Source organism: Mixophyes fleayi, chromosome 6, assembly GCF_038048845.1.
Source record: "Mixophyes fleayi isolate aMixFle1 chromosome 6, aMixFle1.hap1, whole genome shotgun sequence".
Classification (NCBI taxonomy): Eukaryota; Metazoa; Chordata; class Amphibia; order Anura; family Limnodynastidae; genus Mixophyes; species Mixophyes fleayi.
In genome coordinates this window covers 133554235-133581459 of record NC_134407.1, presented here as the reverse complement: position 1 = coordinate 133581459, position 27225 = coordinate 133554235, and the positions used below count along the sequence as shown (strand labels likewise).

General features: G+C 41.3%; 1 protein-coding gene across 1 annotated transcript in view; it reads right to left on the bottom strand.

Annotated features, from left to right (window-relative positions):
- Positions 1–27225, bottom strand: part of LOC142094384 (opsin-5-like) — a 98126-nt gene that overhangs the window by 26081 nt on the left and 44820 nt on the right. The window contains exons 2-3 of the mRNA XM_075176467.1: positions 24502–24589; positions 4042–4204 (exon numbers count right to left, since the gene is read on the bottom strand). Of these exons, the coding sequence (XP_075032568.1) occupies positions 4042–4204; positions 24502–24589 (251 nt within the window). The remainder of the gene's footprint in view (positions 1–4041; positions 4205–24501; positions 24590–27225) is intronic.

Here is a 27225-nt window from a genome sequence, read left to right as displayed (position 1 = left end):
GATCATGCATTTAATGAAAGGGACGTAAGTTACAATATAAACCAGATATTTACAACCCTCTAATTCAATGAAATATAGGAGGGCTGGATTAGGTTACTTCATAATACAGCTGCGATCTCCACCTCCTATCCGAGATGAGAGCTGGGACATCTCATTATAAGAGGGCAGGTAAAATACTTCCCATTGATAGACGGACCTGTCACTTTAGTATTGATATCCTGGTTACCAGTAAACGTCTCTAAGAGTGACGTTTGCGGAGGCATCATGAGATGGCAGGTAAAATACTTCCCATTGGTCTACGGACCTGTCACTTTAGTACTGATATCCTGGTTACCAGTAAACGTCTCTAAGAGTGACATTTACGGAGGCGGGGTTATATACTATAAAAACTGATCTAGAGGCTCCGTCTGGTTGCCTTGAAAAAGACTAATAGTGAAACGCGCATCGGCGATGTAGCGCGCCGCTCTCTTGCTAATTGAATCATTTACATTATCATATTCTCCTTACTATTGACTGGCTTAATTGATAGAATAGGTAGCCACATATATTGACAATTCCCAGATAGGGAGTACTATGGGGATAGCTTTATTTAAACATAGGACGGAGATTTCATGTGAACATTGAACTAGGAAGGGTTCAATTGTACAGGCTAATTCCCATAGAGCATGTGAGAGCTGTTAATAAAACAACAGCCTTTTCATCATTTAGATCAGATCTGGGGGTAAATGTATCAATCTGAGGGTTCTTTAACACCCGCGTGTTCAGCCTCTTCCGCGATTAAATTTCAAGCGGCGCTGCATTGTAAAGGGAAGTTAAACCTTTACAATGCAGCGCCGCTTGAAATTTAATTGCGGAAGAGGCTGAACACGCGGGTGTTGAAGAACCCGCAGATTGATACATTTACCCCCTTGTCTAATCCTAAAAGAATGAATATTTATTACTAATACTTGGTCCGAATAAAGCAAACATATAATAGTTTATGTTTGGGGGACACATTTTTGTAAGGAGGCTAATTATATCTTTATATATATATTCAGTGGCGCGCTATGGTAGTGTTTAACTACCTATATTAACAGGGATTTTTGTTAATTCATCATCGTTACTTTTTTAATCTTTTAAATATTTCGCTATTTAATTGTTATTTTAACAAGAAGTTTTTTCTCTAATACTGAGACATTTTAATGTATATCAATAAAGATTTATAAGTTTTAATGTTTAGACACAGTTCTTCTCTTTCTTTCTTCAATATATATAGTTTAGTTACTGTCTGTCTGATCTGAGAAGCAACGTCGGCCAGCGCAACTAAAGGTAAATAAAGTGGCTGAACCTAGCAAACTATATCGAGGGATGGCATCCATACAAATCTATAGGGAGGGAAAGAGGGGGTGGGGCTGCCATACAAATTTATCGGAAGGGAGGGGGGCTGCCATACAAATATATGGGGGGGGAGAGGGGGCTGCCATACAAATCTATAGGGAGGGAGGGGGCTACCAAACAAATCTATAGGGAAGGAGGGAGGGGGGCTACCATATAAATCTATAGGGAGGCAGGGGGGTATTGCCATACAAATCTATACAGAGGGATATTATTTTAATATTGGGATTGGAGAGAGGCCTAATTATTAAATGTTGGTCCTATTGATTTAATGCCGGGGCTGGTTGGAGATTTCTAAATTTCATGTACACGTGTTTTTTTTCCAAATAGGGCCTCCAACATTCCAGGATCCAGACAAGCTGCAACTGATCTAAATAAACCAGCAGCCACAGGTGGTGAAAGTGACAAGAACAGGTAGGAGAAAAGGACAGTCTGCCAACTGTCCTGAATCTGGTGGGACAGCCCAGAATTTGGGTGACTGTCTCAGGATTTGGTCCGACTGCAAGGACAGTTGGGAGGTCCTGCTTCACACTGTACTGCTCGTGAAGGCAGGAGCTGCATGCACCTTATAGTAGTGCACACAGTTTTGCACTGTGTATTTGTCTAAAATGTATTTAAAATGATAACCAGCCTGTCTTAGTATATCACAAGCAAACCCCTGGAATAGCCTTCCCCTTCACTTATGCCATTGTCTGCCAACCCTCCCTGCACTGTTATTAATTCAAACACCCCCAATCACAGGGCAAATTTAGGGCTCATAAACAATTGTTACAAAATAAGTGTTTTCTTGCAGATGCTTGAAGCATTTCACCTTTGTGTTGATCCCACTTGATAGCCATTTATTATAAGGATTATTTTTAAAGCTTTTTTGAAAAACACAGTATACATTTTTATATATAAAAAATATATATTAAAGAGAGATCTAACTGATAGTTTGTATCTCATGACGTCAGAGGAAGAAGCAACAGTGCGGTGAGGTGTTTATATTCTGCTCTGGCAAACTAATCAAATACAATTGTGCCAACATGTTTCGTAATAGTTAAACTTATTAAAGAAAGTCAGATATGTTTCTATGAAGGGAGTATTGGAAGGATGTGTTAGTAGGCAACTAAACAAGTTTGAGCACAGTGGCATAAACCAGTCGCAAATCATGCAAAAGGATTCATGTATTTTTATAACACAGGACTGGCAGCTTTTTCCCTGCATTGCCATAGAGATGACCCACTGTGTCTTAAGTCATCACAACCAGGCTTTCCTAAATGTTAGTACAACCAAATTCCAGTAGTTCTAAATCCCTCCTACTTTTGTGTTGGTCCCACCTACAGTTGCCTTGGTCCCACTCACGAGGCCACTTCAAGAATTATTTCCAGGGAGACCTTAAGTTCCCAATCCGCCCCTATTGGTTGCTATAGGCAACATCTCCACTGTTCCAAACCCGCAGTTTAGTAAATATACCCCAGGGGGTAAATGTATGAAAATCCGCTTTTTTCAACTTGCACCGAATCGGCACCGATTTCCAGCGAGTTGAAAAAAACGGACTTTCATACATTTACCCCCAGGTGTCCAATGTTGATAGCAACTTATTCAAAAAGATTCACTGCTATAATAAAAGCATAAGGTGCTTTCACAAAGTATTAATTCAGGTGTGTGCACACTTATGCAAACCGAGTATTGTAGGTTTTTTTATTTTCACTTGTTTTTCCTAAATAAAATTGTGTTTTTCACTTGATTTTTGTTGATTGCAAGGTCACATTATAGGTGGAAATGGGTCTGACGTGAACTATCTTGATTTCAGACTGTACATCACAAACACCTGCAATTTTAATAACAGTGTGTAGATTTTTTTATATCCACTCTCTCTTTCTGTCCTATACTGCACCATAGCACAAATACAATAATGTTCTGTGACATTTTCAAGCAGCATTAAATGATTCTATTTCAGCAGTGATGACAATAATACAAATTCTGGCCGATTTTTTGCTAGAGCTATCAGAAGTAAGTTATCCTGGAGGGAGGTGTTTAGGTGGGATTTTATCCCCATAGCAACAGGCTCATACAACTGATATGATAACTTTAGATGCATAACTCTGGGGTCCGTTCAGTAGTAACGCATAGAGTAGTTTATCTGTGTGGGGGGACAATAAGAAGGGCACAGGGACAGATCAGGCCTTTATTTTAGAGACTATCATAGAAACAGTGAGGAAAGAGAAACGTGCACAGGTTCTCCCATCGTGGGGGTGAGGAGTAGGGAGTTGGGAGAAAGAACAGGTTCTGGAGACTGTGACCCCTCAGGCTATAGCGTTATTTATAAATTTGCAGACATATTCTGTACTGCTGTACAAAGAGTCAGATTACAGGCTTCATAAATATGTTGATAGCTTTTCAATGATTCATCACTCAGTAATGGCAGCACCCTTGTTTCAAACCGTGCAATTCTCTCTTACATATACTGTATGTCAATCAGCGATCTAATATGATTAATAATATTTTTGTAAGTGTAGCTGAACTCTGTGCCAAGTGAATATGAATACTGCACACACAGGAAATTATTTCACTTACCAAACAGGTTTACTCCCAAACATGTTGTGTTAGTTTGTGTGAGAATGTTTGTAACATATAATTGTACAGTGATATGTTTTCTTTTGCATCAGTCTGCTATGCACATACCTATGAGCAAACAGTGAGGGTATAGCCAGAGGAAAGAGCGTCCCCGTCATGCCCAGGTCACTGATAGCCAAGTTCACAATGAAGTATTCAGCTGGCTTAAGCATGGAGCGTTTCCGATAAGCCACCAGTAGCAGCATGGAGTTCCCCATCAGCGAGCAGAGTCCTAGGAGGAGAACCAGACAATTAAAGGAGCCTGATCCATAGTACAATGCTTTAAAATAATAAGAAAGCACAAGTATATCATAAAAATAAAAACTCACATGGCATTTATACACTCTTGCTACCAGTAGGAGCAGGCAGCGGAAGCATTTATACACTCTCATTACCTGCACTGGCAGGCAGCGTAAGGATTTATACACTCTACCTGCACTGGCAGGCAGCGTAAGGATTTATACACTCTACCTGCACTGGCAGGCTCTGCCAGCTATCTGCTGGAAAAGCTGGGGCTTGCAGTTTCATAACGCCTGGAGAGCCACAAGTTTGCCAGGCCTGATTTATACCACTCATTATCGGAACTGGCAGGCAGTGTAAGCATTTATACACTCTCACTACCTGCACTGGCAGGCAGTGTAAGCATTTATACACTCTCACTACCTGCACTGGCAGGCAGTGTAAGCATTTATACACTCTCACTACCTGCACTGGCAGGCAGTGTAAGCATTTATACACTCATTACCTGCAAAGACAGGCAGCATAAGCATTTGTACATTCTGATAATAATCAGTAGGGGCAGCCGGCATAAGCATTTACTGCCTGGATGTTTCGCCCAATTCAATGGAAGTGCCTGCTTGCCTGAATAATGGAAAGTTTGGCGATCAGTAAAGTTGGCCCTGAAATTAACTGTTTTGCACTGAACTTTAAGCATCACTGATTCCCAGCTGTTAATTTTGTCTAGCAACTGTCTAACCAATGCCTATGGAACTACATGCTCCAACATGCACTGGCAATCACTGATAAGCACCAGCATGTCTGTTTATTTGAATTTAATAAATAAAACACCCACATAAACTAGTCACACACCATTTTAATATAAAATAAAATCTTCTCTTTTATTCTCTGACACAATCTTATGGAAAATTCTTCTGTCTTTGTACTCCAATGGGAGAAAAAAAGCAAAGGTCAACACAACTGGAATTTTCCTTGGCCACTAGGTAATTACAAGTTGCCAGTGTGGGAAAATGCTTGGGAATGACTGAGCGGTTAATAGGACTCTTTGTCAGTTGCATCGGCTTTTAAGGAAGGAGGTTCTCGCTGAATTACAAAAACAATATCCCGGCCCTCACAGCCATGGGGAAGAGCCCAGTGCTATTCAGCACAAGGCTGGTAGGCTCACACTTTTTTTTGCACCCCCATAAAAACTCCAGCCCCCAGCTGACTAAATTGGAGCTGGTTCCTCATATGGCAAGAGGACCCCTCCCAGGTTGGTGCTGATGATAGACTTTCAGGGATTGGGGATGGTATTTTAATTATTACTATTTATTTATTTACTAGCAGTGCTTCTTTTTTTTCCCCACTTCAATAACCCATTAATTTCAATGGTGTTTCTATATCCTGGAAACTCAACTGAAGTAAGTGAGCTACTTATTGAACAGGAAAAGCTCTAAGCCACTCATAAACACATGCCAATGCATCCAACATATATAAAGTTCAGGTTTACAGCATAAGAATGACATATCAAAGAAGTGATTGCGACTATATGTGTTTTCACATAAGTGGGCATATTCAACTACCATACGGGGTCGCGGCTACGCGCGGCCGACTCCTTCGCGATAGCGCTACACCGCAGATTTCCCTTTGCACCTCATAGGGTTGCAAAGGGAAATGTGCAATGTGGCGGTACCATAATTGCACTTTATGTGCGCAGCTGCGCATAGCTGTGATTCCGGAAGGTAATTGAATATGCCCCAAGGTTTGCACTTTTTATAAATGCAAAGTCAGTGGCCAACCTGCCTGAGATCTGCACTAAAAAGAATAATTTATTTAATAAATACATTATTTTTCAGTGCTTCTCACCATCCTGAGATATTTGCCGTAATCATTTATATATAGGCTCCCCCATAAAAATACATAAAAATACAAGGGGAATTCTTTGCTGCAAACAGCCAGTGATACATAACCATTCAGAATGTACTCAATGTGCTCCACTGTATTACTGCACCACATCCTCTGTGTGACATCGTCATGACTGCTCCCAGACAGCAAAAGGTGAGATTGCACTTCTGCTATAAAATGTATTTACTCATTTGACATTTTTCCCATTTCATTTTCTTACGTTGCTGATACAAAATTAATTTATTCTGGAAATCACACTGATCAACAAACAATGCACTGTAATGCCAAATAAAAAATACAACTCTAAGGGGAAAATTAAGTTCCCCCTTAACACTGCAGCATTAAACTTATTACTGTTAATACAGTAATTATAACACTGATCTCTGCTCACGGTTCAGGGAGCCACGAGCAAAAAGCTGGCTATGAAATTAATGTATTAACTTGAAAAATACGCACTATTACCGTAATATCATCATCATTTATTTATATAGTGCCACTGATTCCGCAGCACTGTACAGAGAACTCATTCACATCAGTCCCTGCCCCATTGGAGCTTACAGTCTAAATTCCCTAACATACACACAGACAGACAGAGAGAGACTAGGGTCAATTTTGATAGCATCCAATTAACCTACTAGTATGTTTTTGGAGTGTGGGAGGAAACCAGAGCACCCGGAGGAGACCCAGGCAAACATGGGGAGAACATACAAACTCCACACAGATAAGGCCATGTTTGGGAATTGAACTCATGACCACAGTGCTGTGAGGCAGAAATTCTAACCACTTAGCCACCGTGCTGCCCCAATTAATAATAGTGCGCAGGCCATGTTAATTTTGACAGTAACAGGGCAAACTGAATATGCCCCTAAAGTATTTCCTTAACTATAAATAAAAAACATAACAATAATTAATTACATACATATTCAGTCCCTTCTTTTAATACTTGTTAGAAGCACCTTTAGCTGCAATTACGGCTATGGGGGGTATTCAAATAGGATTCGCGGCTGCGCGTATAAAGCATCATTACAGGACCATAACATTGCGGTTTTCCATGCACATTGGGTGTGCACGGAAATCCACAAGACCGAGACCCGGGCGGACGCGCGTAATTGCGCACACGAATCCTAATTGAATATGCCCCTATGAGTTTATTTGGGTTTCTACCAGGTTTGAACTAGAGATGTCAACCATAGCCTTATCTGTGTGGAGTTTGTATGTTCTCCACGTGTTTGCGTGGGCTTCCTCCGGGTGCTCCGGTTTCCTCCCACACTCCAAAAATATACTAGTAGGTTAATTGTCTGCTATCAAAATTGACCATAATCTCTCCCTCTCTGTCTCCCTCCCTCTCTGTCTGTCTGTGTCTGTCTGTGAGTGTGTGTCTATATTAGGGAATTTAGACTGTAAGTTCCAATGGGGCAGGGACTGATGTGAATGAGTTCTCTGTACAGCGCTGCTGAATTAGTGGCGCTATATAAATAAATGATGATGATGATGATGATGTTCACTGACCCCTGTGTTTTGGGCTTGGTTTTGGATATGTATTAACTTCATGTTTTAATTTTGTCAAAGCCGCCCTCACGTGTTTCGGTTTTGGTTTTGGATCTGTATTTTTTTTGAAAAGTTGCTGAAATATATTAAAAATTTCATAATTTGGCTCTTTTTTGTTCCTACATTATTATAAACCTCAATAACACTAATTTCCAGTCATTTCCAGTCAATTTTGACCACCTCACAGGTCAAAATATTATTTTCATCCAGTTTCAGCCAAAGACTGTAGCCAGCTGGCTGGGTACTAAGTGACAGAGCAATGACACAAACACACGGCAGTTTATATCACATGTAGGAAACATTGCCACACAGCAGTGGCAGAAAAGAAAAGTGGTGCAAAATGGAATTGTCCTTGGGCCCTCCCACCCAGCCTTATGTTGGATATTCAAAAGAACATGTACAGTTTAACAAACCAAGTACTTCAGCGACAAGGACTGCCACTTTTGTGGCTGAAGTGCTTTGTTTGTTGGGGCCCCACAAAATAAGCTACAAATGGGCTTTAGCCAGCTAAGCTAACAGTGCTGTCAATGAACTCTACAGTGGCAAGATGATGCTGTCATCATCCTCACCCTCACCCTCACCTTCCCCCTTATCAGTGTACATATCATCCTCACACAATATTAATTCATCCCTGCTAGAATCCACCATTAGAGAAGTCTTTGTATTTTGATGTAATTGGCGGTAAAAGCCTTCCTTGTGGAATTTGTAGTTCATTTTGATAAAGATCATCTTTTCCTCATTTGTAGGAAGTAGCCTCCTACGCAGATTGCTGACAGGGTTGCAGCAGCTGCAAGAACAATTTATTTTGCTCTGCCACCAACTGAAGCAAGAGGTGGTAACTCATACTTGCCAACATTTCATTTTTTTTTTCCGGGAGCTGCTAGTAGGAGGTAGGCGTGTAGGGGGCGGGGCCCCGATAATCGCGTCATTTTAGGCGGGGCCAAATGCTGCGATTCCCGGTGAATCGCGGCGTTTGAACCGTATTCTGCCCACTTCTGGGCAGATCAGGGAGATTGCCATACTCTCTCGGGAGTCCGGGAGACTCACGCAAAATGCGGGAGTCTCCTGGACGTTCCGGTAGAGTTGGCAAGTATGTGGTAACTAGGTGGAATTCCACACTTTATATGCTTGTGAGGGTGGAGGAACAGAGAAAAGCCAATTCCGCTAACTATGTAGGACTTGTAGATCAAGTACTTTATTTGCTTCACTATGATCTGAGAGTTATCAACATCTTGAAATCAGATCACTACATTTTGGCAACTGTGATAATCCTAGGTTGAAGAGCTATGTCTTCGTTTTCTTTCCAACTGACCCAGAACTCAAGAGATGCAATGAGCTGCTGCTCAGCAAGCTGACAGCTCAAGTGGTAGATGACATGACGACTCATCCTCCCTCAGTTTCTTTGGCAACTGCTGCTAGGTAAAAACTTTCCCAAGACACTCAGTATTGTGCAGATGAGTCAGCACAACATTTTGACATTTTGTCTGGTCTAAAATAATTGAAAAAAAAGAAAAATGTTGTCCGGCGCTCAGAAACAAACAGAATTTAAAAATCACTGTGTCAGCATAAACATAAAGGAGAATTTTGTGCACAATATAGCTATATTGGGGTTAAGCTCACCTGCCGGACGTCAAGGCATCTCCTGTAGGTGAGTCCCTAAGCTAGTGATACAAATTTACATTCAGGGTGTTTCATTTAAAACCTTCCCCTGAACCTCCATCTTATAAAGCCTGCAGCACCTTTGTAGGGAGTGGTCAACTCCCAAAAAACTTCTTTTACTAAAATAATTGCCCAAAAATAGTGACAGCTCTGTCGTAAAATGAATTTCAAATTCCATGAGGAAGGCCATTACCGTCAATTACATCAAAGTACAGAGGCTTCTGTAATGGTGGATTCCAGTGGGGATTAATTAGTATTGTGTGAGGATGATGTACACACTGATGAGGGTGAGGATGATGACAGTGTAGATTGCTGGTTTTGGGATCTAGCTGAGAGAAGGGAACTAGCTGATGTTGGTTTGCTTGTCATTATTTTGGGTAGAATGGCATGTTGGCAATTTTATGTTTTTGTACAGTAAACTTTCACCTTTATTAGAGAGGTTTTTGTTTCTTTAAAAAGGTAAAAGCTTTTTTTTTTTTACATTTTTGCTTCCCTGACTTAAAACCACTATGCACTTGAACATTGACTTTAGTAGATAACATAGAGGGATTACTATCATCATAGCTGGTGCCAGCAGCTATGGAGAGAGGAGGTATTTGTTTCAGCTCTGACTTCCAGAAGCCTGCAGGGTAGAGTTTTTTGCCTAACCCAGCCTTGATGGAGCCTCCTGGGGCAGCATTCCAGGAGAGTCCCCTGCCTACCAAACCTGGTCCAGGCCTACGTCCAGATTCATCCAGGATCCCTGATAATCAGCTTCCCAGGATGAGTGGTGCTACTGCTGGTGAAATTCCAGAAAAGGCCCCGGCTTCAACATCTCCGGGTGACAATACAACAGACCGTGGTCAGGATAAAGCTGAAGTTAAAGCTCCTGGCTCAGTGCAGCCTGTGGAAGAAAAGAAACCTGCAGGAAAGGTAACCACCTGTTTTCAACTTACCACATTAAAGGGAGGAGAGTGGTTCAGAGGGTGGGCTGGATCCTGGGGTAGAAGCGCTTGTTTCATCCAGTCAGGGTGGTCAGGAGGCTGAAGCCTTGGGGGATGCCCGGTCAGTGCCTGACTCCAGAGAGTATCTATCCTGGGGAGACAGAGTGGAAATAGAGGATCTGCAGGAAGAAGTGCAAAGGGCAGAGACCTCAGATGCTAGATTGCAACAGAGAATTGTTAAAAAGAAGCTAAAGAAAAATAAGTTGTTTACCAGTGACAGACTGGAAATGCAGAGGGCTATTGATGAATTGGTGGATAACCTAAAGTATAAAGAATCTCACTTGGAGGAGTTGCATAAGAGAGTAGCATATTACCAGCAACATGCCAGCAATCCAAAGGAGAGTAGTCAGCTATTGAGATCTGCTGATTCTTTGACTACTGATCTGTCCCAAGGTATGATACAGCTGACTGTGGGTCCTGCATGTGAAGCTGTAAAATGTCCAGTATCAATCAGGATAAGTGTGAAGCTTTCTGGATGGGGGAGGAGGGTCGGCATTTCGACCTTCCAGACAGCCTTCCCCAGGCAAACAAGGAGATTAAAATTCTTGGTATCCGATTTGGCCCTGGTGATTATGCCAAGTGAAATTGGGAAATTAGGCTGGAAGCAGCTTCCGCTAAAGTGGTACACTGTCTCTTAGGGAAAGGGTGGACTTGATCAAGACTTACCTGATTCCAGTCTTTTTGTGTGTTAGCTATGTATGCCTTTTGACAGAATCAGTATGGGCCAGGGTGAATGCAGTGTTCTTCCAGATGCTTTGGGTTAACAGGTTGAAACTTGTTAAGCATAGCGTGACCTACAGATCGAGGGGAGAGGGGGGGCTGGGTATGGTAAACCCAGTGCTCTTCTTTATGCTCACCTTTCTTATATTACATCTGCACAGTCTCATCTTGGAGACTCCCCCTCAATGTGTAGAGGGCTTTCGTGCCTGGGTGCATCCCTTCCTCAATTATCCGGGTAGAGGGCGGAGCGGTAAAGAGCTTTTGACTTCCACATGGTTACCACCCGGCCTACGTGAATCTGCGTTTGAAGGTGACAAGGAAATGGCAACTGGAGGTGGGAGAGGTCGACAGCTCCTCTAGAAGGGAGTTGGAGAGGAGAGTCTTGCAGTCTCCATTTTTGGAGCCTCTGTCACTGAGGGACTGGCCGGGCAGTGTCTGCTCAGATGGCATAGCTCTGATCACTGATCAGAGGATACCACTGAAGCTCAGGGACATTTCCTGGCTCTCCTTCCACGGGAGACTCTATGTTAGAGGAAACCTCAAGGTAAGAAATGCCGATGGTAGTCGCTGCCCAGGGGAGTAGTGTCCAGGGGAGGAGGAGACAATGGATCATTTCTTGTTGAGGTGTCCTTTTAACATAGAGGTTTAGGATAGGGTCACGTGTGTCTTAGGCACCCCTAGTCTTTCGGGCTTAGTTACCCTGAGTGGGTTTACGGGGTGTTAAAGAGGTTTAGGGCTATTGATTTGGTCATTCTGTTTTAGTTACATTAGTGGTTAGTTATTACATGTGACAATCCGCAAGAAAGTCCTCCCTTGCAAAGAGGTGGTGGGAGATATTCTTCACGAGGTTTGGAAGATAAGGGATATGGAGTGGCAATGGATGGATGCTGTGAGCTGGGCCAGGCTTCAGCGTGGCTTGAAACCCCCTTAGTGGGTGGTGGAAATCTGGGGCCTCTCCATCTGCTGGCTTTCTATTTCTTCACCTCCCAGTAGATTTTGATTGGTTCCTTTCTGTTAGTAAGTGCTTGCATATGTCTAGTCATACTATTTAGTTCCACTATGCTTGTTTTTAGTTTTGGTACAGTTAAAGTTTGCTTTAACATTAAAGTTGTGATTTATTATGGTGCATATAACCAGTTGACGTTAACCATGAAAGCCTATGGACTTTTCTATTTCTATGGACTTTATTTATTATTAGTATGGGATATGGGAGGGGGTTTGTTATTGTAAGATTGTTGAGATATGTATTGTGTTGCAAATTTTTCTAAATTAAAAATCAGCAGCTGCTTGGTGCTCCTGGTCTTCTGTGGACTGATGTGAATCCTTATCGATGGCACAGAGCAATGTGAGTGAAGACTGGAGAATGACGAGAACACTGCCGCCCCTGTTTCTATGTGACCAACGGCACTGAGACTGCAGAGTGACAAGAACATTGTGACTGTAGACTGGAGAGTGACAAGAACACTGCCACCCCTCCTGTTTCTGTATGAGCAATGGCACAGAACAATGTCACTGGATACTTAGAAGAACACTGCCACCCCTCCTGTTTCTGTGTGAGCTATGGCACTCAGCAATGTGACTGGAGAGTGACAAGGACAATGTGACTAAAAACTGGAGAGTGACAAGGACACTGCCGACCCTCCTGTTTCTGTATAAGCATTGGCACAGAGCGATGTGACAGGAGAGTGATAAGAACACTGCCACTCCTCCTGTTTCTGTATGAGCAGTGGCACAGAGCAATGTAACTGTAGAGTGACAAGGATACTGCCACCCCTCCTGCTTCTGTATTAGCAATGGCATAGAGCAATGTCACTGGAGACTTATAAGAACACTGCCACCCCTCCTGTTTCTGTATGAGCAATGACACAGAGCAATGTGACAGGAGAGTGACAAGGACACTGCCAACCCTCCTGTTTCTGTATGAGCAATGGCACAGAGCAATGTCACTGGAGACTTATAAGAACACTACCACCCCTCCTGTTTCTGTATAAGCAATGCCACAGAGCAATGTCACTGGAGACATATAAGAACACTACCACCCCTCCTGCTTCTATATGACAATGACACAGAGCAATGTCACTGGAGAGGAGATTGATAAGAAGAACACTGCCTTCCCGCCTGTTTCAATGGGAGCTATGGCACAGTACAATGTCACTGGAGACTTCCAAGAACACTGCCACCCCTCCTCTTTCTGTTTTAGCTATGATGATGGCAAACTACACTGGAGACTGCCAAGAACGCTTCTACCCCTTCTGTGTCTGTTTGTGAAATGGCGTTGGATTTCCGTGGTTGGCGGTATTTATAGAATCCAAAACACGCAAGATCCAACAATGCAACAATGACTTTTGTCTTGTTTTCCGTTTCGAGGGCACGCAAATTCCCTAGCCGATCTGCTAAGTTCGAGCATCTCAAACAAATACGTTTTATAACAGTTTTATTTAATCCTTTCTTCAATCCCACCGATTGCTAGCAGGAAACAGCCATAATGATGTCACTCATAGAAGGTGGTATAGAAGTACAGTGGTGTGCATTGGGTACATTCTTAATGGTTGTGTCCTTCTAGACTCCACTGCCTCACCCTCTTTAGATTTAGAAGTTTCCAGGCTATTATGACAAGTAAAGTATTATAGCAGCAAAAGATAAGGAGACTTTTGTTACCATATGCAGATCACAGAATACCTAGGTGTCATCTATTTTTTTTTTTTTACAATAGTGGTGCATTATTCCTTATACTTTACAAGTTTCAATTTGAATAAATAGATGGTTGCTTGTATGTGCTGTTCTTGTGTGTATCACCTTCATTGACAATTATACATTTCATTATTAAACAATTTCACAATTAATTATGTGACACAAGTCACATCTCTACACTCCAAATATAAGGATATATTTTTAGGACACTTTTATCTCTGTTTATATGAGTCACTTGTGTCACTATAGAGACACTCATACAGGAATTCTTCTCTCCTCCCAGAAAACTTGTTTGGCTGTAGACCACCCCTGAAAATCCACCCCTGAAAATCCCAACATGCTGTCTAATTTTAAATCAAAGGATTGTATTGTGCAAAAAATTATAAGGTGACAAACATTTCAGGGTCCAAGCAATTTCTTCAGTGCATTCTCCCAGCAGGAATTTATATTGCAAAATAATGAAGGACAGTTTTAAATAAAATCATTTAAAAAAGATTCCAAAAAAAGATTATAAATCTCTGTAAAATCAGCCAGCTGCAATATTTTCCACTCTATTATTGCAAGAGTTGTTTTTATAATGACTGACATCTGGAACACATTAGATCAATGCTTATGGGAATGAGAGGTGGCTTTAAAATTGTAACTATTTATACATAATTCTCAGCTCTAATCCAGACAGGGAGATGATTAAAACACTTTCATCTTTTACAGGTTAAGAAACTGAGAATACAGGCACTTGAGTAGCTATGACATCACTGACCCTCTCCCTGTGTATCAATCAAGCAATCCACAAAGTGCATTTCTGTAGAGCAAGGCTGCAAGCTATCAGTCACTACCTGTTTAGGAAAAGAACCGCCTGTTTCCTAACATGCAACCAGTGGCACAACTGTCATGACTGCATAGGGTCTGGCCGGGGAGCATTGAAGTGAGGAATGAGAATAAGCCTTCTGAGCCCAGCCAATTGATGCAGAATGGGAGGTGAGAGGCAGGGCCACAAAGCTGCACCAATGCTGTGAAGACTTTATAGCTTCCCTCATAAGGAGGAAAAAAACAATTCTGAATGCAGACTGCATAGCGTAGAGCCCTCTTTACTCATGGACCCATGTATACTGCACACACTGCACCCATTGTAGATAGGTAGATAGGTCACTGTAAGGAGGACATACAAATATATATCCAGCCTTGAACAAAGTTTTAATCTAGTTCTAATCCAGTTGATCAATGTTAATACCTTCTGAGAGCCAAAAGACCTACATCATTTACACGTGCCCATTCTGTTGGGTGGCCTTCAGACTTGGCAAGGCTAGGAAGATGCCTTTCCCCAGCTTACCACTACAGCTTTACACCCCTGATCTAGGACCTACGAACCTAGAAGTATGTCAAAATCTGTAGGATTTTTGGACCCTTGAGATCTGCCTGGCTTGGCTCTACTCAACCCAGAGTCTAATGAAGCAGATGGTTTTCGTCAGGGAACCCCACAAGGAGGTATGGGCTTCGCAGTCTCTGCCTCACAGGTCGCTGTCCACTGAGAGAGTGCAGATGAGACTTGTTGGGTAGCTGGAAGGATAGCTGAATAGATAACAGGGGGAAGTGGGTCTAAAAGGAGAAGAGTCCACTCTGGAAAAAAGCGGAGCAAGATATTATAGCATGATAGTCTACAGACAGTTTATTACCACCAGGATACAACGTTGTGGTGATTTGCGGATAAGTTGTTACCACTATAGACAGTGGAGCAGAATACAGAGTTAAGATGATCTGCAGCAGGTATTACCACTGCGGACAGTGGAGCAGGTTACAGAATTGAGATGATCTGCGGACAAGTATTAACACTGCGGACAGTGGAGCAGGAGTCAGAGCTGTGATGATTTGCGGGCAGGTTGTTACCACTGCAGACAGTGGAACAGGATATAGAACTGAGATGATCTGCAGGCATGTATTAACACTGCGGACAGTGGAGCAGGTTACAGAACTGAGATGATCTGCAGGCATGTATTAACACTGCGGACAGTGGAGCAGGAGTCAGAGCTGTGATGATTTGCGGGCAGGTTGTTACCACTGCAGACAGTGGAGCAGGATAAAGAACTGAGATGATCTGCAGCAGGTATTACCACTGAGGACAGTGGAGCAGGATATAGAACTGAGATGATCTGCAGGCATGTATTAACACTGCACACAGTGGAGCAAGATTCAAAGCTGTGATTATCTGCAGACAGGTTGTCACCACTGCAGACAGTGGAGCAGAGTACAGAGCTGTGATAATCTGCAGGCAGGTTGTTACCTCTGAGGACAGTGGAGCAGGATTCAATTATGCAGAGTACCACCAGGAGAGCACAGGATAAGCAATTATGTAGAGTAGTGCTAGGAGAGCAAATGGAGCCACGTCTAGGTATTATCAAAGAAGCTGAGACAAAGAACAGATACTTAGACTTTCAGCAGGTGCCTTAAATATCCTCCAGCTGATGAGAGTACTTGATTCCACCCTTGGAACTTTTGCAGTTGAGGATTTGGTTAACTTCAAACGCCTCTCCCTGACGAATCTCGAGAGGAACCGGAGATGGTGTTGAAGAGGAGAAGCGATTGATGACCAAAGAAAGTAAAGAAATATGAAATGTATTGGAGATGCGGACAGAAGTAGGGAGTCTCAACTTTAAGCGGACAGGGTTTGTCACAGAATTAGCAGAAGAGACCACTAGCCGGTACTGACGCAACTGAACAGGGAGGCATGGAGTCTACTCTACCCCTGGTATTCTCCAGGGACCCCTGCAAGGGAATTTGGGCTTTGCTGCAAGTGGTACGCAGGTCACTGCTCTCCAAGTCAGTCACCGGCGTAGCACCAATAGTAGACAGGTGTAGTCAAACAATCCGGGGCAGAACCAGCCGAACAGAACAGTACACGGGTGTGATCTAGAAAATAGTCAGAACTATCCAGAAGTCAAACCAAACCAAACAATAAGGCACCAAATTGTAAACCAGGAGATTGGTAGAAGAAACCAGCCTAGTCAGAAACGTGACTGCACCTACATTTACAATCCAAAGACTGACACCCCGATATGACAGAAACAGCAACTTACCATTACACAGAGACAGTAAATTGCCGACCCGATCTGTTTCCTGTCGGTGTGCTCACTATTGTTAAATCGTATCACACCCGCCGACAGGGGTGTGGAAAGCTTCCCATTTTCTAGCAACGGGATGCTAGATCTACTGCGCATGTGCATACACAGTGTGCAGAGAAAACAAGGAAGCAGCCCGTTGCTAGGCAATGGGACACGGCTGTCAGCGGGACACAGGCAACAGTCTACTGCACCTAGTGCCAATCTGGAGACGGTGCCTGACAGGGTTGATGTCCCGCAAGATTTTAAAGAGACCAATAAAAAAAGGAGCAAATTTCTTGCAGCGGACTTTAAGCCAAATGTTCCGGGTAGAGAGGTATACGTTATCTCATACTCTTAAAGCAGAACAGCCCGACGTTTCCTCTCTGAAAATAGCTTATAATGATAGGAAGACTTCTTGAGACATCTCCACACTTGAGACCAGATTGAAGTAATTTCTCTTTGCAGCGCGTCAACTGCAGGAACCTGGGTGGGAGGGATGTTTGAAATTTTGAGAAGAGAAGGATGGACACCAGAGACCACTGAAAAGTGGGTAGCAGTAGTAGATTCATGGAATAAATTATTATGATTGAACTCAGCCCAGGGCAGAAAATTGGACCAGTTGTCTTAGTTAGCGGAGGAAAAGATTATAAGGAAGGTCTTAAAGTCTTGGTTGACTCGTTCCGTTTTTCTGTTTGATTGAGGGTGGTAGGCCGAGGAGAAGCTCAATCGAATGTTGAGAGGTTTGCAAAGAGCTCACCAAAATTTGGAGATGAACTGGACTCCACAGTCAGATACAATGTTGACGGGACAGCCGTGAAGTCGAAAATTTTCCTTTATAAAGATTTCAGCCAATTCTGAAGATAACGGGAGGCCAATGTGAGGGACGAAATGGACCATCATTAAAAATCAAACCCAGATTGTGCTGAACTTTTTGCTTGAAGGAAGGTCAGTGATAAAGTCCATACTAATATGTGACCATAGTTTGCTTGGTACAAGAAGAGGTGGCAGAGGCCCCAAAGTAGTTTGATGAGATGACTTATGCTGCACACAGGGTATTACAATTACACGCTGTCACAAAGTCTCTAATGTCTGGTCGAAGAGTGGGCCACCAGTAGTCTCTGGGAATAAGTAGTGCAGTCTTGAGAAAACCAACATGACTAAAGAGCGGTAAGCATAAAACCAACGAAGAAGTCTTTTCCGGAATCGAGGTGGAACAGATGTCTTGCCTGGAGGTGGAACAGTGGATGGAGTCACAGAGGAGGAGAGAAGATATTTTGGATCTAAAATGGAATGGTTAGAAGGCTCTTTGAAATCTTGGGCGGAATCAAAAGCCTGCAATAGGGAATGGCTTTTATGTTCTTATGACCAGGTTTAAAGGTTATATGGAGATTAAACCATGAGAAGAAGAGAGACCAGCGAGCCTGACAGGGGTTTAGGCACTGAGCGCTCTGAAGGTATAGTACATTTTTGTGGTCTGTGAATATGATAACTGGGTATTGTGCACCTTCCAGGAGATATCGCCACTCCGAAATAGTCAGTTTCATGGCCAGTAACTCCTTCTCCCCAATGATGCAATTCCTCTTTGAAGGGAGAAATTTGCATAGAAGCGTCAGGATGCAGTTTGTTCAAATGAGATTTTTGGGTAAAAACTGCCCCTATATCAACTGCGGAGGCATCAACAATCAAGGAAAAAGGCAGAGTGGTATCTAGATGTTGGAGGATAGGTGCAGAGGAGAAGGCCTCCTTGAGGAAATTGATGCCTTCAGGGCTTCTGGAGACCAGCTCTTGGTATTGGCACCCTTCTGCTTGAGAGCCACAATTGGAGCTTCCTTAGTGGAATAACACTGAATGAATTGTCAGCAGTGGTTTGCGAATCCTAGGAAATACGGGATGGAGTTAAGACCGGTTGGCAGGGCCACGCTAGGATAGCACAGACTTTCTTAGAGTCCATTTGTAACACAGAACTGGAGCAGATGAAGGGCAATTGTGTAGCTTCAAAGGAACACTTCTTCAACTTAAAAAAGAGCCAATTCTTCTATAAAGAAAACTTGTCATTCCCAAAATTGTAAGACCCCATAACTTGTGTCAGGAGAGGGAGAGTCAGGAGAGGGAGAGAGGGGTGGGGACACACAGCAGTCATTGCCAAATATTAAGACTATATGGCCAAAGAAAATAATAGCCTATAATAAATTAGCTAATATTCTTGGCAATTTGTCAGCACCACTTTGACTAGCGATTTACCCCTTTTGCCCTTCTATACCGGCCAAATTGGGGATCATGGAAAATGGACAAACCCTCATCTTTATAGATTGTGTAAAGGCCATTTCCTTAATGGTCCTCTCCCACCAAGGTCACCTAGAAATCTCCAGAGTCTACAAAACCATTATGGTCAAAAGAAATTCACATTATTTATTCTCTCTCATATTTCATGATTAATGTTTACCTTTCCACAAAGTTAAAATGCATTTGTCTCTGAGTGTGCACCAGTTTGTTCCCTGCTGCCTTCTTATTTGTTCATTGTTTGGAAAATTGAGAAAATCAGCACTGTAGCATTGTATTTGCTAATAATTGCTGAATTTTTGTATGCATTTCATTTGGTAAATATTTGCCATGGTGAAGACCACACAGAAAGCATCTCTTATAATGAGCGCTCTGAAGTCTGGGACAGAATAGCCATCCAATTTAGGTCCTTGTCCACGCATAAATTACGATGCTAAAGAGTGGATAGGTTAACTATACAATCAAACTCATCTACTACAGTTTGCCAACATAACATAACACGTTTTAAGCTCATATCTTGGAATGTAGGAGGCTTTAAAACCACACTTAAAACAAAAGGAATTCGGTTGCATCCAGATAGCATTTTTCTCAAGGAAACCAACTGGAGGACTGGGGATGGCTCCACTCTCACAGACAGCTGAATAAATGAATGTTTGTCAGCTCAACACCACTCTGAAGCACCTTGAGTAGCAATACTCTTCGGATGTCATCTACAATACACTAGCTGGGAGGATAGATGAGCAGGTACCAGGAGGAAGTGAGTCTAAAGAGAAGAGTGCATGGAAAATCAGTGGAGCATTTGGTTTTCTGGGCTAGGAGGGGAGCGGTATCGGTGCAAGGGAGGTGTGGGGGGAAGGCATGTGGGGGCAGGGATTGGGGGGTTAAGCGATCAAAAGCATTGGTGGTCAGTGGACAGCAACAGGCAGCCAATCGCTAGACTGTCTGTTGATGTGTGGATTCCCACAACACTGTGCAGTATACATATAAATATATATTGAATCAGCCAATATAGGTATCCATTATCCCTTTTACTATTTAATCTCTCTTTGGATCTATTGCTGCACATTCTTTAAAATTGCATTGTGCTGGATGGCATTCACAAAGGTAATAAATTGGTAAGATGTCATACTACTTAAATACTTTAAAAAATACTTTATAAATAAGGACTGGCTGGGCTGAGAGGCAGGTGGCCTGGTCCCATTGTGGGCTACCTTGGGCTGGGTCACTGGGCTACCTGTATTTTTTTTCCTTTAAAATGTTCTGCTGAAATAGGCAACTGAGCTGAGTCTTGCCCCCCCTGGGCTAAAATTTTCCAGTCAACCCCTGTTTATAATACTTTACCTTTCCAACTCAAGTCAAATGCTTGCTCCAGGGGCTTCCCTTTGGAGTGGGCTAAATGGAGTACCTTGGCATACAGTTGCCAAAAACCCAGCCAATCTTTATGACTTAAATGTTACTAGGGCAACAAATGATATCTGAAAATCCAATTTACCGTATATACTCGAGTATAAGTAGACCCGAATATAAGCCGAGGCACCTAATTTTACTACATAAAACTGGGAAAACTTATTGACTCGAGTATAAGCCTAGGGTGGAAAAGAGCGCTAATTTAAAAACCTAAATAAAAATGATAGGTTCAATCTATGAAAACATTTTTAGCTAGATGACAAGGAACATTAATAAATGATTATAAAATCATTGGGTACAACCTAACCTAAATAAAGGGGTATATAAGGGGTAGGGATATAAATGTATGAACATGGTGGCTGTATTGTTTGTTCATTATGTAATTGCACTGTAAATTAAAAAAACAAAACAAAAAGGAGAGAGAGAGAGAGAGAGAGAGAGAGAGAGAGATTTTTCACTTACCCGGCAGTGGAACGCATATGCGTTCCAACAACAGGAAGTTCGGCATTTGGAACGCAAGTTTGCGTTCCAAATGCCGAACTTCCTGTTGTTGGAACGCATATGCAGAAGTTGACAGCCGAGGGACCGGACACCAGGTAAGTTCACCCGTGTATAAGCCGAGTGCCCTTTTTCAGCATACAAAAGTATGCTGAAAAACTCGGCTTATACACGAGTATATACGGTAATTAAAATAATATCATCCCGTAAACAAATGTATCTAATTCAATTTTTACCACAACACTTAGCTCAGGTTTTCAAGTCTAAAAGAAAGAAACTGAGGATAAATATACTCAAATTACAGTAGAACAAATCTAACAGAGGTATCACTTAAATAAATAAATAGGAGAAAGTGTAGGCCCCTGATACTGTAGTGTATGAAAAATGCAATATTGTACTCCATAAAGTGTTCAGTGGGCTCATACCAAATTTAGTAAAGTATTCAAGGTGACCACTTTACGAAATGTTATCTATTATTATTATGGAGCTATAAAGAGAGAGGTAAATAATGGTATCTGTGTTACCTCTAAACATGTAAGGTGGCTGCCATACAAGGGGAACAGGTGAGCAGGAGGGGGGTTCCCCCCTCCCAGATGAAGAATGTACAAAAGCATTGCTGCTGTGTGAACGTTGCCTATATAGAGACTTTAGCTTTCGCCATTTAGATGACTTTGCTCTTTCAGGCTATACAAAGAACTAGATTTATATATTCACTGGGACTGAGCTATAATGGAAGGTGTACAAGGTGCTAAACCAAGCCTGGACATTTGTTCGTTTCTTACCTTGGAAACATCTACACCTCACAGGATTTATGAACTTATTAATTTATTATATTTGCATCTCTATTATACTTTATATGCTTGAGCTCACTATGTGCACATTTGTGTCTGACGAGTTATCACTCTATTTTTATTTATGCTGATTTAGACCTTGTTTCTATTTGATCCTTTTGCGCTATTATGGAGCTATGCTGGAAAATCTGAGGGACTGGCTTCAGTTACATATGCCCACACACCTTTGGAAGACAACTTCCTTTAGAACAACAAACTAATCACCTTTCTGCTCCCATCCACCAACACAACCAATAACTCTCCCAACTGGTCTCGGACAATCTTCTTCTTAGCAATACCTGCAAAATGTAGCATATACACATTAAGCCTAGAAAAATATGGATTTGATGCCCATAAATTCATTAATCCTCCTCAGTTGCAGAACGCCAAGTTTTAGGTTGGGTTAGCAGCTTACTCTTTCCAAGCACGGAAAGGGGTTAGGGATTACATCTACTGGTTGATAGATAAACCATCCATAAACATGGTAAGGGTATTCTCTGGATCTGACTGCCACAACAATCTTGGCTCTATTCTCTAGCTCTAATAACCCACACGTAAAGTAATAACCAAACATTACAAGTTCCTGCATAACATAACTGATCATTTTGGAAAACAAAGTGTACATAGTCCAATTGCTAAATCACATTCCATCACCGTCTATGGTAAAAGAGTTCACAGTAACAACATTTTAAAATATGTATAATGATTCTGGCTTGAAATCACGAGGTATGCAGACAAGTATCTAGTAAATGACGTAGTTATATCACCTGAATGGGCCCTTTTGAATATAATCCCGGTTGGCCTGAGAAGTTGCAAGGGTAAGGAAAAAGCTATTTTTCATTATTTTAGCAGTGGTAAGATAATCCATTTTTCAGGTGTGGAAAAATCATTCCACTCCTCCCATTAAAATGTTTCATGCAAACTATTCCACATGTTTAGACTGGAAGTGTTAGAGACAACACTAAATAAAGAAAAACACTCCAATAAATTTTGAGTCATGCGGGAACTTTATTAATATTTTCCCCACATTCACCAAAAGTCAAATTCAGAGGTGCTTTTAAAACTCAACTTGGTATGAAATGCGTATTTTGGCAGAAGAGCCTGCCATCCAATTTTAACTAGGCATTACATCATATGTAATGTAACAATAAATATATACCTGACACACATATGTATGTCCTGTCACACATGTATCTTAAATGCAAAGAAAACTCTCTTATTTATTTTAAATCATATATACAGTATATATGGTACATAAACTCTTGGACATGATAAATCAACATTTGTAAATGTCCTGCCATGGATGTAATCAATATACCAAAATGTAACACTTCAATCATGTAATGCTTCTGTCACCATGCTATTCAAATGTTCGAAGGCAAAGTGAGTTTTAAAAAGTCAGATTCCAAATTATGTGCAGAATCATTTTCGCATGTAAAATATCATGGCGCTCAATCTTGCACTCACGTCTCTCTAAGGTTACATATGTAACTGATCCCTTCCCCAACACAGGCTCACACTTCCACAGCTCTCCACAACTGCCACCAGCTATGTATAAGGCCCGTAGAAAACCTATGACTTAATTACCCAATAGCGCACACTCTGAGCGCTGATAGCTAAAAGAGTTAGCACTTCCCACACTGGTATTTAAAGGGTTAACACACCCAAGCAATCAACCTCTTCTAAACAGGCAGTGAATTTGTTTAGCGCAATAAGGACAGCTCTTTTTAAACCTTTGATTTAATACCCAGAAAAGGTACAATGCTTACAGTTTATAGAAACAATTAACAAAAGATGACATCACATACAGCACAACATATGTATATATATATATATTTCCAATGCAGTCCCTTAGGATTATGCTTTATCCACCACAGTTATGTTATGGGCTAATCAAGTGGTTCCCAAACTGTGCGTCATGATTCCCTGGGGTGCCGCAGCGATCTCATAGGGGTGCCGTGGCCTTGGCTGGTGGTAAGCAAGGTGGGTGACTACTTGGCAATTATCTTGGTTTAGGGGTACCTTGAAAAAATTATGGAGACCCTAAGGGTGCCTTGAAATAATAAAATCTTAATTTAATCTGAACTAAAACAAGTTACAAGTGTGGCTTGGACTGGAAATTGGGAAAGTAGTGAGGGTGAATCAATTAGAGTAAGCTATAACAAAGGATGTGGGATTTCGGGGCATGTTTAATGACGTTATCCAATTCTTTATGAATGATTAAATTGATAACATTTCCAAACGTTATTATTAATTTTATGATCCCTTTTGGTTGAAATATAATTTAATATGACCAGTTTCACTGTAGGTTAAACAATATTACGCTATGCAGCAACAATGTAATTCAAAGCTAACAGTACTGGTGACACTCCACAAATGATATTGTAGTGAACAGGCAAAAGAGGGGATATGAAAACCTAGGCTGTATTATATTTCAAACTGAAATTATACATGTCACTTGCATTTTCTAGAATACAAATAGATAGTTTAGAAATTAATGTACAGCAGTAGAAGGTGGGAGAAAGGTTAATCATTTTCTGTGAAGTTCCCTTTTTCTAATACATTATAAGAGGGACATGAACACTTACATTTGCATTTAATAATAACTGAATTCGAAAACGGCTGCTCATGTCTAAGTAAAATAGATACTAAACAAAATCCAGGTTTTAAAATGAGACCTTTGTATAGATACATTACCAAACAGAGAGTACACAACTCCCAGAATTATGTCATTTGTTTTAGATATTGAAGAGTGAAATTCGGAAGATTGAGATTCATTTCCCATCTGCAAGACAAAGAAGAGGTAATTAATCAAATGCTATTTGAGAATGTTAATTAGTGGTTCTTTCATAATATATGAATGAAATTATCAGAGTGTAGAAGCCTTTTTGCTGCATTGAACTCAGTAAGACAAGCTATATCCCTGGTCAGCTGATGTGAGGTACCCCATGACATGCCTGACAATGACCTCCACAGTCGATGTAGTGACAAAAAATATATTTTTGCATATACACCATATGCCTAATCTTTCTTAATTGTTTGTAGAATTACAGGTTTGTCAGAAATGGGTGCCTAAAAAATGTAAACATAAAAAATGAAAATCAGGCCAATAATTTTTAACAACATGGATCTGGAGGAACTTGAAAATTTGAAGGTACTTTAGAAAGAGAATCATATCGATATTAATAGTGACGGCAGTTCCCCATAAATATTAACAACACAGTAAAATCAGAAATAGGGAAAGTGTAGATAATATAAAGCCAAACTCTACTGAAATTAAGCAGAAACGGATAAGATTCTCATGACCCATAGAATAAAAATCACAAGAGTGCCTATATTGAAAGGGTTTTTTATATATATATATATATATATATATATATATATATATATAGAGCGCCCTCTCCTGTTGCTGCAAATGTGTGCTCTTAAATTAGGTTGTAGTGGATTGGACAGGGTGAAAAAGGCAATGTATATTAAAATAACTGTGATTTTAATGCACAAAACTTAACAGTTTATTTACAGATCAGTCTGCAGGAATTGTGTGCTGATAAACTGGGTGTGAGAGAGTGAAGAGAAGATAGTCACTGACTACTGACTATATTATTAGAAAACTAATTGGCAGTGGGCAAAAACATTCTTTCTTGCCTTTAAAATAAAAGTGTTTAAATCTGAAAATAATAGTGTGAGGGGCAGTATCGTGAACTATTTAAGGGATAAAAACAAAACAGCCATCATCAGTTCATAAAAACAAGAGCAACTTAGCCTCCCTCAGTATGGGATGGCCACGCCACAGATGGTTACGGGTCATGCATTTTTACAGGTTTATTTCTGCAATAATTGCTCCTATTGTGTTAATATCTGTTACTTCTTCTCTCAGTTTCAATTCTCACTATTTACTATGCTTTAAAACCAGGAGCAGAACCGTGCATTTCTGGGCTCCATTGCAAAATTTGTATAGTGTCCTGGTGATGCCACTGTAGCTTCCCAGACATCCTGTTCTGCTCATAAAGCTGTCAAGAGAAGGTCTGCAAGACTGTTTGGGTTTATCCTAGAGATGGGCGGGTCCGGTTCTCCGAGAACCGAACCCACCCGAACTTTGGGTATCCGAGTACCGAGCTGAGCAGCTCGGTACTCTCCCGCCCATTCCGAATCCAAATCGAGGCCGAACGTCATTGTGACGTCGTCGGATCTCGGGGCTCGGTTCTCGCGATACTTCAACTTTATAAATACACGCCTCCACAGCAATCCATCGCCATTTGACAGAGGGAGAGAGCAGGGTGTAGTCATAGGCTAATTAGAGCAGGGACAGAGAATACAATATTGTTCTTGCAATTGCTCTAACCAAAATCGCTAGTGCAGAGAGGAGGATAGAGGTTTATTATTTTTACTTCATATTTGGCACTCCCCAGCGCTTTTGGGGTGTCCCCCATAATTGTGCATAAATATTTCTGGCTGTCAAAAGTCATATCTGTCAGCAGTATCTACTAAATAATTTTTAGCACTCCTCAGTGCTTTTGGGGTGTCCTCCCTAATTGTGCATTAATATTTCTGGCTGTCAAAAGTCATATCTGTCAGCAGTATCTACTAAATAATTTTTAGCACTCCTCAGTGCTTTTGGGGTGTCCTCCCTAATTGTGCATTAATATTTCTGGCTGTCAAAAGTCATATCTGTCAGCAGTATCTACTAAATAATTTTTAGCACTCCTCAGTGCTTTTGGGGTGTCCTCCCTAATTGTGCATTAATATTTCTGGCTGTCAAAAGTCATATCTGTCAGCAGTATCTACTAAATAATTTTTAGCACTCCTCAGTGCTTTTGGGGTGTCCTCCCTAATTGTGCATTAATATTTCTGGCTGTCAAAAGTCATATCTGTCAGCAGTATCTACCAAATAATTTTTAGCACTCCTCAGTGCTTTTGGGGTGTCCTCCCTAATTGTGCATTAATATTTCTGGCTGTCAAAAGTCATTTCTGTCAGCAGTATCTACTAAATAATTTTTAGCACACCTCAGTGCTTTTGGGGTGTCCTCCCTAATTGTGCATTAATATTTCTGGCTGTCAAAAGTCATATCTGTCAGCAGTATCTACTAAATAATTTTTAGCACTCCTCAGTGCTTTTGGGGTGTCCTCCCTAATTGTGCATTAATATTTCTGGCTGTCAAAAGTCATATCTGTCAGCGGTATCTACTAAATAATTTTTAGCACTCCTCAGTGCTTTTGGGGTGTCCTCCCTAATTGTGCATTAATATTTCTGGCTGTCAAAAGTCATATCTGTCAGCAGTATCTACTAAATAATTTTTAGCACTCCTCAGTGCTTTTGGGGTGTCCTCCCTAATTGTGCATTAATATTTCTGGCTGTCAAAAGTCATATCTGTCAGCAGTATCTACTAAATAATTTTTAGCACTCCTCAGTGCTTTTGGGGT